Source organism: Lemur catta, chromosome 15, assembly GCF_020740605.2.
Source record: "Lemur catta isolate mLemCat1 chromosome 15, mLemCat1.pri, whole genome shotgun sequence".
Lineage (NCBI taxonomy): Eukaryota > Metazoa > Chordata > Mammalia > Primates > Lemuridae > Lemur > Lemur catta.
Window position 1 is genome coordinate 34,019,310 of NC_059142.1, and position 14,160 is coordinate 34,033,469.

Here is a 14,160-nt window from a genome sequence, read left to right on the forward strand (position 1 = left end):
CAGGGCAGCAGTGTCTCTTGCAGGGGACAGAGGAGCTGTGGGGAGTGCCACAGCTGCAGGGCTCCTGAACGTGTCTCCAGGGGTGAGGAGCAGGTCTGGGCCACCCTGAGGCCAAAGACATCGCTGTCCCCATTCTCAGAACCAAGCCCCATGCCCTGGGCACACCTGGGGCTTTGCCGCAGAGTCCTCCAGGGACCAGGCCCCACCCAGAGGCCCCCCTAGGGAGTCACAGCTGGTGGCACAGCCCCCGCCTGCCCCACTCCCATCTCCTCCACCTTGTCACCTCTGAATTTGACGCCATCAGTGCTGGAGCGTGGGCTGTGCACCTGACCCACCGTGCTGTCATAATGGGGTCTGGGCACCCAGATTTCGTGTCAGAACTTGTGGGCCTACGCCCCACCCCTGCCTGCCTCTCTGGCCTCCGCTTTCTCGTGCTTAGCTCACAGAGCAGCACCGTTCAGGGGCCTCAGAGCTGCAACGTGGGCCTGAATATGAGCAGTGTCCCTCTGGTACCCAAATGTGGTCCCACTGGCCAGACTTCCCTCCCAGAAGGTCACCAAGCCAATGACCACTACCACTCTCCCTTCCCGTCCCCTCCCCAACATGAGCCCACAGGAATCACACAGGAAGGGCTGTTGATACTATGAGCTTTTAATTGGTATCTTCCTCCCTATATTTGAGGAAGAAATGAGGATGCCCCACAATGACCTTCGCTAGCCTTGGAGGGGCAGGGACAGATGCAGGGCTGAGGAGGGTGTGGGGGCAGACGCAGGGCTGACAGTGGGGCTCCCAGATCCTCTGTCTCGTGGGGGAGTGGCCAGGCCCATCCCGGGAGTCTGGAAACACAAGAAAATCGTCAACGAGCTGCCACATCCCCAAACCTTCCCTCCCAGACCGCACCTAGGGCCTCTCTCCCGGCTCCCGCGGGCTCCGGAGGCCACCACCAGATGGGAGCAGCGAGCAGGGTTCCTCTTCCTCCTCAAGCCTGCCTCCCCCTCCTGTTCCTCCACTGCCCCTTCCCGCCTGCTTTTCCTCTTCCTTTATTTCTCTTGCTACCAAAACAGGTCCCAGGGCTTCCATCTGCTTTACGTGCAGCGGCCTATGAAAGCACACCTCCCGTCAAATGGAGACGCGAGAGCTGGGGGCCCACGGGCCTGCTTCTAGGGGGACCCTGGGATCATGGCATTTGTGTTCGGGTGCTTGGAGCCGAGCAGTGACCGACAGAAGTCTGTGGTCCTAGCACCTGGCGCCCAGTAGGTGTTCAGAGAATGTCCACTGGGTTGAAGTGAACACAATTGGATCAACAAACCAACGCAGCCGAGAGGAAGGATGTGTTCGGCTGGTGCTGCGCTGGCCTTAGAGACACAGGCGGAGCACCCAGAGCCACCTGTCCCAGCAGCCCCTGCTCAGGGCCAGCTGAGTGCTGGGTTGGACTATGCCTCGGGCCCCCACCTCTAACGCTAAGCGGTCTCTGCTCACAATGATCTAGGAGGCTGTGGGGAATTTGTGCTGCAAGTCCCCGGGCCCTCCTGTCTCCCCCCACCTGCCCCTTTGCAAGCCCTTTCATTCAACTCTCCTGTAACCAGCACGCAGCGGCCGTCCCCTGAACCCTGGCCGGGCCTGGCTGTGGGTAGGTGGCTGGGAGAGCCAGGGGTTGGGGGTGGCAAAGGGAGGAGAATGCCTGACCAGACCGGTCATCGGGAACAACCTACACGTGTCTACTGACTTCCCCTTTTGTCCCCCTCAGCTGAAAAAATGGACGCTTTATAGAACCCAAAGAATAGAAGCTGATCTGAGACCCTCTGGTGGCTTTTTTCTGACATGCTGATGGATGTTTCCCTGCCGGCCCACGACTGTCTGATCTGCCCTTGCCCAGTCTGCTGACTGAGGGGCACGGGGCGGGGGTAGGTGGGAGAGGGCCAGGAAGGGGCCGGGGAGGGGTGGGGGGCTTCAGTGCAAGCCCAGGAACTCCTTGAGGACGTCGCAGGTCTTCTTGTGCATGACCTCGCGGAGCTTCCTGACCCGCCGGGTGCTCGACACGCCCACGAAGCTGTCGGGCCGCAGCATGGCCATGCCGCCGTCCACCTCGCCCATGATGATGAGCGGCGTCTCGCCCGCTGTCACGTTGGGGCAGGGGCAGGCCCAGTCCACACGGAGCAGCGTGACCTCCAGCGGCTCCCGGCCCAGGAACTTGAGGCCCATCTTCTCGTCCTTCAGGACCTCGTCCACGGTCACCAGGGCACGGCCCGAGTCGGGCTCCTCGGTCAGCTCAGAGACCCGGCCCAGGATGACAAAGTCGCTGCGGCAGAAGCTGGTCACGAGCTTCTGCCGCGGCTTGCAGGCCCGACAGCGCTGGTTCCCCCGGGGGAAGGGGCACGACTCCTCGCAGGCCTCTCGGCTCTCAAAGTTGTTGCTGTTGCCCTCGCAGCCGCCGTAGACAAAGGACTGGCACTGGCCCGTCTGGCTGTTGTAGGCCCAGCGGGGCGCGTAGGCCTTGCAGGGCCCCTGCAGGGCGGGCAGGCTGCAGGCTGCCAGGGGCCCGCTCATGCAGGCCAGCACGCAGGCCTCGTAGGTCTCGAAGTGGTTGAGGTTGCGGTGGCAGTGGCCAAAGGTGAAGGTGAGGCAGTCATTGGCCTGGGCGTCGAAGTGCCAGCGCGTCTGCTCCTCGCCGCAGTCCTCGCTGTCGGGCGGCTGCAGGCACTCGGCTGCCGGAAAGGCCGTGCCGTTGGGGCTGCTCTCCGAGGTGGCCGCGGCCTGACCCCCCCTGACCACCGACAGCGGGAAGTCGGCCCTCAGGACCCCCACGGCATTCTGGGCCATGCAGGTGTAGATGCCGGCGTCCTGGGGCTGGGCGTTGTAGATGACCAGCTGGGCGATGTTGGTGACCACCACATTGCCACGCACATGGTTGGGCCGCATGACCACGTTCTCCCGATCTTCCAGCTGCTTCTCCCAGGTGATCTCGGGCCGGGGCCGGCCCGCCACGTCGCAGAGGAAGCTCACTGTCTCGCCCACTGTGACCGACTGGTGCACAGGGTGGTTGAGCAGGGCTGGGGCCGCCATGTCCAGCCCAGGGGTCTCGGGGGAGGCTGTGGTGGGGTGCACGGTGGTCTCGGGTGGCAGGGGGCTCGTGTTGGGCCAGGTGAAGTGATAGCGACAGGTGACGACGGCCAGCGTGATGCCCTTGGAGCAGGCCTCGGCGTCCATGTAGCAGCGATTGTAGTAGGTGAGGCCGTCCGAGGCACAGGTAAAGCTGGGCTCCTTCTCGCAGCGGTCTTTGCACTTACACACGGGCTGGCCGTCCCAGATGTCGCACTCGGAGCCCTGCTGCAGACACATGAAGTGGTCGCATGTGGCCTCCTTGGGCATGCCCACGGGGCCCTTCTTCCCTTTCACATCCATGTAGCGGGCCGCCACACAGCTCTTGGTCCCACACACGTTGGGGCAGCACTTCTCATAGGTCTCACACTCCTGAAAGAGCCAGAGAGAGGCCTGAACAGGGAGGAGAAGGAAGGGCGGAGGGGCTCCCTGCCCGATGGTTCATGGGGAGGGACACTACGTGCTCACCGTCTAGCGTGAGCAGCAACACCTAATGATAATCCCGGCTAATGCCTGCATGGCATTTGCTGTGTTCTGGGTCCTCGTCTAAGAACTTGGACATCTGTCAACTTACTATGCCCATCACAATCCTGAGGTGGGTACAGCTACTATCCCTACTTTACAGATGGTGATGACTGGGGCACAGAGAGGTTCAGTAACTTGCCCAAGGTCACACAGCTAGCAGTGTGGGCCACAGACCTCTAAGAGGGGATGTTTTCCTACGACCCTTTCACCGAGGAGAATACAGAGCCCCAGAGGTGATGCCCGAAGACAAGGGCTCCGAGCTCCTAGTGGCTGGGATGCTGCAATGGCATTTTTTCTTCCATACCCTATGGTGACCACAAATGAGGTCTAATTTGAATAAGTAAGGCCGCCCTTTCTGTCATTTTTCCAGTGGGGTGAGGATGCTCTGCCGACTTGAAGAGTTCACAGCAGATGCCAAGAAGGAAACCAGATGTTCCAGGCTGTCCACCCTCTGCCCCCTGGAGGAGACCAGCACACACATGAGGAACATGTGACAAGGAACACATGAGGCTGTGACAAGGGCCCAGGTTCACCCAAAGCCAAGAGTGAAGGCAGGTGAGACGGGCCTGGGCACTTAGCTCCGTGTGGGACATTTCAGGGGGAAAGCAACAAGAAGAAAAGTCTCCTTGTGTGGCAAAGGTCAGCGGGGACTTGGCAGGCCGTAATCCCCTCTGATTTTCTGTGGAGCCACGTAAGGCATTAGTTTAATTCCTCGAAATTAGCACCATGCTCCTGGGGCCGACACAAACAAGGATCTCACGTGGTGTTTTCAACAAAAACACATCGTACCCATGGGGCAGGCGGGCAGCGCTCCTAATCCTCCACCAGGTAGTAACTCTGTGAGTTCCTCCCCACTAGGGCTGGCCTCTTGTCATTCCAACTTTTATTTCAGCCTCTTTGACATTCCACATCAGCTAAGAGGGGGAAAATACCCGCCACCCCGGCTACGCGGGGCCTGCCTGCCTGGCTTGTTTACTGCGCTACCCCTTTTGGCTCAGAATAGGGACTTTGTTTTGCAGCCCTTGTTTGGCATAGGCTTCCAGGCCACACCAGGGGAGGCTGGGGACAGGGATGGGCAGCTCGCAGAGCCGGCATCCAAGGGAGATGGCCATGCGGGGAGATGAGGGCAGGAGGGAAAGTGGGAGCAGGAGAACCTGCCCCTCAGCCTGCGGGCCATCTGGTTCCTTAGGACACTGGCCCGGAAGGCTCCTTCAGGACCTGGAGGTCCGTGACAGGCTGGGTCCTCGGGGCACAGGAAACCCGGACTGATCCTTAGAACACTTTTGCTCGAGGGCAAGAGTGTCCCCACAAGCTGACTCCCCAGCCCCACACAGGAGCCTCTACCCGAGACACACGGGGCCGGAGTCCACTGTGCCCAGGCCCCACCTGGCTTAGCAGGCCAGCCTGTGCCATTGAAACAGGCTTCCCTGCAAACGTAGCCAACTAATGGCACGACCCTAGCTGGGCGGGAACAGCCGCCACGGCTCCCCAGTACTTATCTCCCTTTCGCTCAGCACCCCATGTCCGCTGGCAGCATCTGGCCTGAGAGGCCTGAGCATGGTCCCCCGTGCGCTGTCCCCAGGGAAGCCCTGTGCTCTCCTGTGGGTCTCAAGTTCCCTGGGGATGGCACCCCAGACCTGGAGCTCTGGGAGACTGTGTGCTGTCCTCAGAGCTGCCCAGGCCGGGCAGGACGTGGCTCTGCCCGGAGCAGGTGCAGGTACCGTGGCCCATGGCCCCTGGCGGGGGCGTGGGCAGGAATGGCCCTTGGGAATGGCTTGGGAACTGGGAGGGAATTGCCCTACAGCCGGCCCAGCCCTGCTGCAGTGTCCTCTGAGGAGGAGCAGAGAGCCGGATCGAGGCACCTGGGAGGCTGACACTTAGCCCCCTTCCTTCCCAGGGACACCCGAGGGACTATGCAAAACTGTTCGTGCCTAGCCTGCCATCACCCTGGTCTGCTCTCAGGGTCCAAACCCCTGGGGCCAATGAGGCCTCAGAGATGTTGTCAGATGTGGGTTCCAGGCCCACCCCGCCCTCAGTGGCCATGGCACCCTGGGCCCTCCCTGCACAGCTCTGCATTCCTCTCTCACCTGTGGATGGGCTGCTGGTGCCTGTGCGCTAAGGTGTCGTGCCAGTCCCCACTATGCGCCTGCCACAGCACCAGCTCACAGCAGCCCTCGGCAGACAAGGAGGAATCCTCGGATTCCTAGTCCCTGATGAACTTGGACATCGCTCCTGCCTCTTTCCAGGCCTGGGTGCTAACAGACAGGCATCGTGCCCTGTCTATCTCTGGGCCGACAGGATCTGTGTTCCTTCACGATCCTGAGTCCTGCAGGGCACTTCCGAGCCGTCCCTACCCCACAGCCCCCACCCGCCTCGCTGACACACTCACGGGTCCACTCACCTGGTCTGTCTCACACTCCCGCTTGCAGGTGCTCTGTGCATCCACCCAGAGGTTGGGGTTCATGTCGTTGGGGCAGATGCCAGCGTGGGAATAGCGGATGGGCGGCAGCGCCAGGCCTCGAGCGGGTACCCCGAGCAGCAACAGCAGCAGCGGCGCTGCCACCTGCTCCCAGCGGGACCAGAACCGGCGGCACCCCGGGGCCCCCATGGTGCGGTCTGTGGTGGCCAGAGACCTCCCCTGCAACGACGCCAGGGGCTGGGGGCCACCAGGGCCTCCTCGGGGGCTGGAGACACCTGCCCTCCCCACCCCAGCAGGCTTCCTTGCTGAGGCTGTGCTGAGGCTGCTGCTGCCGGCTGCCTCCACCAAGTCAGTGCAGCCTGCTGGGCCGTGCGGCTTCAGATAAAAGAAAGGTCTTTGGAAAGAAACTCCCTCTCCTGAGTGTGCAGGGAGAGGAGCCGCAGCAGGGGCCCCGAGCCTGGATTTATATCCTGGGCGCGCCACCCGAGTGGGAGCGAGCTAACCTGATGCCTGTCACCGGCAGGCTGCTGGCGCCTCTGTCCCGTGGCCGATCACAGACTTATTGCAGAAGGGGAAAAAAAAAGCTGGAAGCAGTTTAGGCAGCGTATCTGGCACGGTGGGACACCTGCTTGTTTTTGACTCCAGGAGGCCTTTAACCCCTTCAAGGGCCAAAAATGGCATGTGCTTTGGGGGGAGCTGGCTTCGGGACACGCAAGCTCACTGTAAAGAAGGGTTTGTTTCCTTTTCCCCCCCGGCCCCACGCCTTGGGGCTGGGCCCCCTCCTCCCCTTTAGCCACCTCTAAAGAACACACAATCACTTGTTACCAGGAGGGACCTGCAGCCACCGGTTAGCATCGCCCGGCTCGATAGTACATTTGAGAGCAAATGACGTGGAAAAACAACAAGTTCACGGCCATTCCAGGGCGGGCCTGAGCCGCGCTGTGCCGCTGTGCCGTGTAAGCTGACTCCCACCCCAGCCCCAGGTCCCTCTGTGGGGGGTGCGCACACGGACAGCTCGTATCTCTACGTCCCGGGCAGTTGTGTCTTACGTTCCAACTTCGGTGAATTTTCCCCAAATCATTCCAGAGACACATACCAGATATGCTCCGGCTCCCCCGGCTGCCGGGACGTATCACATTCCTCACTCCTCCATCGACACACTTGTCGGCTCCAAGAAAACCTCCGCGGCGGCAACAGTGTCTCAGGACTGCACTGCACGGCCGAGCTGCCCTCCCTGACGACCGCCGCACCCTCTCCAGGGGGCTCCTTCCGAGCGCTGGGGCTTTGCAGGTGTCATCGCATGGCCCCACTCCGCAGAGGAAAAGGTCTGTGGTCGAGGAGGGCAAACGACCTGCCCAAGGTCACACACAGTAAGCAGTAGTAGTGTCACCAGGGCTCCCAACACATGCAGGGTCTCTGTATGCACATCACCTCGTTTGGTCTTCACGGCAAACGGCACCTCCACGTTAGGTGGGAGGAACGGACCCACGGAGAAGCTAAGCACCCTGCCATTATCCAGGAATCGGGGACACCAGCTTGCTGGGTGTGGGCAGGGGCCTTGCAGAGCCCCCTCCCCCATCCATCTGTCAGAACTGCTGTCAAGGCACAGCCCAGACGCTGGTTTTTACAGACCGGACAAGAAATTTTTGAAACATCAGGGGCAATATTTGTGGAGGGGCCGGGAAGAGAGCCAGAAGCTGCCAGGGGCCGGGGCGAGCTCTCCCCCTGTGGCAGGAAATGGCTTGTATCTAAAATGCCACGGAGCAGCCAGCAGGCAGGGTGTGTTTGCGGTGGTCATCCAATCCTGGGGGGGGGAGGCCAGTACGGAGAGAGCCCCGGGAGAGAGAGGTACCTTGTCAAGGCCAAACCACAAGGGATTTGGGGAGCTGCCATGTGCCAGGGGTAGCAGATGGGTGGGCACCACACACATCAGAGCAGGAAAGGATCTCGAAGACCCTCGGCAGTGCTCTCATTGCACAGATGGGGAAACTGAGGCCTGGGCCCAGGCCTCTCCCTCCCCCAGGTCCGTTTTCCCCTTCAGGAACAAAGCTCACCATCTAACTTGACTGCAAAAAAGCCAACACGATCCTTCTTTCCACCCTACAGACTTTTCCTCTTCCCAGCTGGGTGGTGTGTTGCCTTCTCCCTGCCCGAGCCGCCTCCTTCCCGTTGTGCGGGTCATTCTGCAAGATCTGTCTTTTCTGCTTATGTCGAATCACTAATGAAGGGTGTCAGATCCTAATCCTCTAAATTATTGGAATAAACTTCCCTCCGAGGCTGGTCCCAGTAATGAAGCCAGACAGCGGGCGACGCCGGCTGCTTTGAATTCCCTGTAATTTCATAAACCCGTGTTCCAGCTGCTCGGAGCAGGGGCCTCAGCAAGCTCTGGAACAACGTGGTTTGCGCAGCCTCCTGTGATATCACAAAGGGAAATGGACAGTGACACATTTCTAAGCAGGACTTAGAAAAACTGTCACAGCCCCATTACGCAAGGACAAGTATCCAAGGAGAGGAGGCTGGTTTCTGGGGAGCCCCTCGAGATCAGGGAGGGGGTGGGAGAGGGGCAGGCTCAGAGCAGGTGGGGGGAGCATGTGGGGCAGGGAAGCCGTCCATCCTGCCCTCCCCCAGCCCGGCCCTGTGGGAGCCGTGGGCCTCTCCTTCCCGGGCCCCATTCCTGGCCACTCTGCTCTGAGAGCTCTCAGAACAGCATCAGGGAAGACAGGGGCCCTAGAATGCTCTGACTCTGCCTCTCAGCCCTTCCAAGTCTCCCACCAAAACACGGCTCAGAATAATAAATAACATCTGATCAGGGCCCAGAGCCCACACAGCGCTTTCACCTGCACCATGGCTCTGACCTCACAGCAGCCCCAGGAGGGAGGGAGCTCTGCTGCGCGGGAGAGGAAACCGAGTCACAGAGAGGTTAGGCTGGGCCCACCCAGGCCCCCACGGCCTCCTCTGCCTGCCCCCAGGCCTGTGCTTGTCACACGCCTGGCCCCGTGCAAGCTTCCATCCCCTCCAGAACCCCCCAGCCCCCGCTGGCCACCCTGCCCCTCCTGGCTTGTTTATAAGCTGCTCTGGGAGCCCTTTGAAGTCTCTTCCTCCTGGGCCCTCCCTCCCGGGAGGCTCTGGCTCCCTCTCCTGTCCGTGTGTCTGTCTGACTGTCTCCCGCACACTCTTCCCTGGTGGCTGGCGTTGACCCCCCCTCAGCAAACCAAGGGTGGGCTCGGCTGGGGTGGCTCATCGGCCCACTACCAACATCCACTGGGCCTCCCCGACTCAGGCCCCTGGGGCAGAGGCCTGGCCCGCCTGGGGGTGTCCCCTGCCTTTCACCCTTTGCCCAGGGACATCGGGCGCAGCTCAGTCTCTCTTGCCACCCAGGGTGAGAGGTCAGAGGGCCGGACTGTGAGATGTCTCGGAAGAGCCCCTTCTGACCTTCACCATTGTCAGAGGGTGGGGGCACCGTGGGCTCATCACAGCCTCCAGGGTGGGGTCAGGCCCTGCTCTAGGTGCCAAGGCAGCAGGTCATGCCCAGACAGTGAACTCTGTGTAAACCTTGACCTCAGGTTCACCCAGAGCACAACAATTCCTGAGCCACTAGGGTCTTGACAGGACAACATGGCTAATACCATTTCCCAAATCAGCCGCACACGCGACGGGGACGCACAGAGGCCCAGAGATGCCACTTCACTCATGCACAGACCAAACCTCTCATCTCTTGCCGTACCTGCTCCCTTTGCCTCTATTTTCTTTCTTTCCACAAGTGGTTTTTTAAAAGCACCTACTGTGTGCTAAGTTCTGGGCACACAGAGATCAACAATGGTCTTCGTCAACACAGAGGGTATAGTCTGGCCGGAAAACAAATACGCAACAGCAGTAAGAAGAGTGAACGCTGGGCTGGAGGCCCTTACCGTGCTGGGGGGAGAGACCTGGGGTTTGCTGCTACACAGGCGTGACATCGGGTGGGGCCCGAGACTGAGCAGAAGATGGCAGGCGAAGGAGGGAAGGCAGTTTCCTACATCTCTCCCTGGAAAGGCCTGGCCCACAGCACAGCCTCCCCTGCCGAGGCCCTCCCTCCATGGGGCCCAGGCCTCCGGAAAGGGGAGGCGAGAGGGAAGTCGGCAGGTTTAGGAGCCAGGGTGGGGGCGGGCTCTGCACAGGTGGCCCCAGCAAAGCCGCACCAGCAGCCCATCCTGGCCTGCCCTGCTCGGGCCCCAGACCTAAGGCAGCCATACTTTCTCCCAGATGGATGGGGGAGGCCGTTCCCCTGGGGGCCCTTCCTGCCCTGGTCTTGGTCATTCAAACTTGTCTGGGGAGGAGGAAGGATTTGAGGAGCAGGAATTGGGGTGCTGAGAAGAAGGAAGTCCTTGGAGAGGGTGCTGGATGGGCAGCCTTAGCTAAAGCAGTGATTAGTCAGAGCCAAGCCAGGGAATTCAATAAAGCTAGCGGCTCATTACCCAGCTGGGGACCCCCTGCCCGCGCAGCCTCTGCCGGGTTACATTACAAGGCTGTGTGAACTCTCCCCTCTGAGTGAGGCTGCACCGGGCCTTGGAATAATTATGGGGCCTCAGCAGATGGTGGAGGCGGATGGGGGAGGCCTTCAGCTGTGGGGCACGTGACCCGTCAGCATCTGTGCGGAACAGGACATAGGAGGGTCCTCGCTGAGCCGGCGGTTGGGGGGACGTGCTGGATCAAGGTCTGAGAATCATGGGGCTGGCGGGGGTGGAGCACGGCCCAGTGCCCCCAGCCAGCTGGGCCTCCTTGGAGACCCCCACCCAGGCCAGGAGGGCCCGCTGGTGTGGGAGCCCCTGGGAGCTGGAGTGTGGCGTCGGCGGGTGTCTGCGTGTCATGCAGCGAGAGCAGGAGGCACACTTCTGGCACGGGGGCACAACGCTAGGCTCCTTTGAGCACTCAGATGTCTTCCTGGAGGACGTCGGGCCTGCGTCGGACCCTCACCCACCCGGGAAGCTCCACGGTGCTCGGGCTGAGCGCAGCACAGGGCATCAGGAGTCCTGGGCTCTCGTCCGGGTCTGCCGTCAACTCACTGTGGGACCCCCTCTGTTTCCCCAGCTCAGGCCCCTTCCAGTCCAGACTCCTCCCGCTTTGCCTTGGTGGAATCAGCTTCAAAAAGCCCCACGCAGCTCTCAGCCAAGACAAACACGGGTGTGCAGAAGCCAGAGGCCGCAGGGCCGGTGTGGGCTCCACCGCCGTGCTCTGCTGAGGGAGAGCAAGGGCCGGGCTCCACCTCCCCAGGCCTGGGGGCTCAGCAGAGTCCCCCCAAATAGCCACGTGGCCTCCCGCCCACGCAGGTGTCCCTGGCCTAAAGGCTTCCCCCGGCTACTCAACTCTAAGCTGGTTGGTTCCCGCCCTCTCTGCCTCAATCCTTTCTTCTTCCTTTGGATGGGAGAGAAGGAGAGGGTCTGAGACTCGGGGTCTCTCTGCCTCCCTGCTCGCTGCCGGGCAATGTGGCACATGTTCTCTAAGGCCAGGCATGTCCCTCACACTCAGCCAACCACACAAAACGTGCAACTGTGTGCGGGGGGCGGGGTGGTGAGAAACAGGTTTATTCCTGACCATTATTCCAAGACTAGCTTAGAGATGGCTTCCCCACGCCTTCAAGATGAGGCCAAAGCATTTACCTGGGCCACCATGGATTTCTGCCTCAGTTTACTTCTCCAGGCTTATCGGGCATCCCTCTCATTCTCAAATGCTGGCAGCTGCCACATTGCTCTTTCAGGTCTTTAAAATCTCCACACGGTCTTGCCCCTCCAGCCTCTCACACAAACGTTGTCCTCTGGCAGACACTCTCCCCGCTCCCGGCTGGTTCCATCTTCTCCTGGCCAACTGCTGCCTGACCCATCTCAGAAGCCACGTCTTTCAGGAGACCTTCCTGGCCTCGGACGGTGAGGAAGACCAAAGCCACTTTCCATCTTGGAGTTTCCTGGTAGAGTTTTTAAATGACAAAGCAAAACAAAAGCAGAAAGCCACAACTGGGTTACAAAAGGTGTGGCAAAGTTTAAGAGTTCAATGTAGTGAGTTGATGGTAGCCCCCCAAAACATATGTTCACCTCCTAACCCCCAGAGCTTGTGAGTGTGAGCTTATTTGGAAAGAGGTCTTTGCAGATGTAATGAAGTTAACGATCTTGAGCTGAGATCATGTGGGATTATCTAGGATAGCAGTCCCCAACCTTTTTGGCACCAAGGACCGGTTTCATGGAAGACAATTTTTCCATGGACATGGGAGGTGGGTAGGGGGTGGAGGCAGTGCTCAGGCGGTGATGCCAGCGATGGGGAGCGGCTGTAAATACAGATGAAGCTTCCCTCACTTGCCCACCACTCACCTCCTGCTGTGCCACCTCCCCCCCCACACACACTTCCTAAGTTTCATGGAAGACAGTTTTCCACGGATGCAGGGGGGAGCGGCAGAGCTCTGAGGCCCAGTCCCTAACAGGCCATGGACCAGTACCGGTCCACGGACTGGGAGGTTGGGGACCACAGTTTTAAGCCACCAAGTTTGTGGTAATTTTTTAAAGCAGGAAATGGATGAATAGGAAATTAATTACACCCTAGGAATTGAATACACCTGTCAAGCTCTCCAGTGGCCCTTCCTGGTCGTGATGAAATGGCACAACCACCACAACCTGCTCCTTTTTAGTTCCTCCTAAAAATGCGCAGTGAATTGCTTCACTGGAGTGTGTTCTCTTTTCTGGCAAGCCCATAGACTCAATGCTTGTTTTTTTTTAAACTATGATTGTTGTTGTTTAACAACAACAGAAACTGAGGGGCAAGATGGTCTCAAAGAACTCTTCCCAGCAGCACTTTACCAGCAGGACACCTGGTGGAACTTGGGTGGCCAGACAGATGAGAAGTGAACTCAACCACTAGAAGCCTTGTTCCGTCCCACAAGGCAAGAGACGCTGGTGGCACGGGACAAACCCTTAGGAGGCAGGCACTGGACAAGAGATTGAGCTGAACGGAGCCCACCTTTACTCTGTGATCCTTGGGGGAAGGAAATTCCTCTGTGGCAGAGGCTTTCAAATGTTTGCCTGCAACACATAGAAATACATTCTTCATTGTGATTCAGTCCACATATTCACATGAATAACTGAAACAAGTTTCACAAAACTATGGTTGCCCTTTCTATACGTGGTACGCTCTTTTGTATTCTAAAAGTTGAGGATCATTTGGGAAGGTTGGGAACAGCCAAAGGCCAGGGTTTTGGGGGCTTCTGTTGTCTCCATTAAGGTTCCAGGGTACAAGGTTAATATACAAATGTCAATTGCTTTCGTTTTTACCAGCAGTGAATGATTGGAATTTGAAATTAAACAGACAAAACCATTTATAGTAGCATCGAAAAAATGAAATGCCTAGGTATAAATCTGAAAGATATGTACAGGATCAATATGTGAAAAACTACAAAACTCTGATGAAAGATATAAAAGAAAATCTACATATATGAAGAGATGTTCCATATTTATAGATTAAATGATTCAAAATTGTTAAGATGTCAGTTCTTCCTAACTTGATCTATAGATTCAACACAATCCCAATCAAAATGCCAGCAAACTATTTTGTGATATTAACAAAACGATTCTAAAGTTTATACGGAAAGGCAAAATACCAGCATAGCTAACAGAATACTGAAGAAAAATAAAGTTGGAAGACTGACAGTACCCAACTTCAAGACTTACTATAAAGCCACAGTGATGAAAACAACATGATATGGGCGAAAGAATAGACACATAGATCCATGAAACAAAAAAAAACCCAGAAATAGACTTATACAAATATAGTCAACTGATATGTGACAAAGGAACGGAAGCAGCTCAATGGAGAAACGATAGATGGCTCTGGAACAACCAGACATCCATATGCAAAAAAAAAACTCTAGATATATATAATAGACCTCACACCTTTCACAAAAATTAACTAAAAATGGATCAAAGAGCTAAGTGTAAAATATAAAACTATAAAATATCTACAATATAACACAAGAAAAAATCTAGGTGACCTTGAGTTTGGCAATGAGTTTTTAGATACATGATCATCCAAAACATGATCCATGAAAGAAAAAAGTCATAAGTTCCTTCTGCCCTGCAGACATTGTTAAGAGAATAAAA

At 57.9% G+C, this 14,160-nt stretch overlaps 1 protein-coding gene across 1 annotated transcript; it reads right to left on the reverse strand.

Annotated features, from left to right (window-relative positions):
* Positions 1–635: 635 nt before the first annotated feature.
* Positions 636–6,444, reverse strand: WFIKKN2 (WAP, follistatin/kazal, immunoglobulin, kunitz and netrin domain containing 2). Its single transcript, XM_045569477.1, has 2 exons — positions 6,026–6,444; positions 636–3,471 (listed from the first exon to the last, which is right to left on the reverse strand). The coding sequence occupies exons 1-2, from the start codon at positions 6,230–6,232 to the stop codon at positions 1,951–1,953; spliced, it is 1,728 nt and encodes a 575-aa protein (XP_045425433.1). The 5' UTR covers positions 6,233–6,444; the 3' UTR covers positions 636–1,950.
* Positions 6,445–14,160: the final 7,716 nt, after the last annotated feature.

Bases quoted from the DNA above. Each gene is read 5' to 3' on its own strand.
- WFIKKN2 (XM_045569477.1), bottom strand. From the start codon at position 6,232: ATGGGGGCCCCGGGGTGCCGCCGGTTCTGGTCCCGCTGGGAGCAGGTG. The intron at 3,472-6,025 runs GTGAGTGGACCC...TGGCTCTTTCAG, and splicing joins GGGAGTGTGAGACAGACCAG to GAGTGTGAGACCTATGAGAA.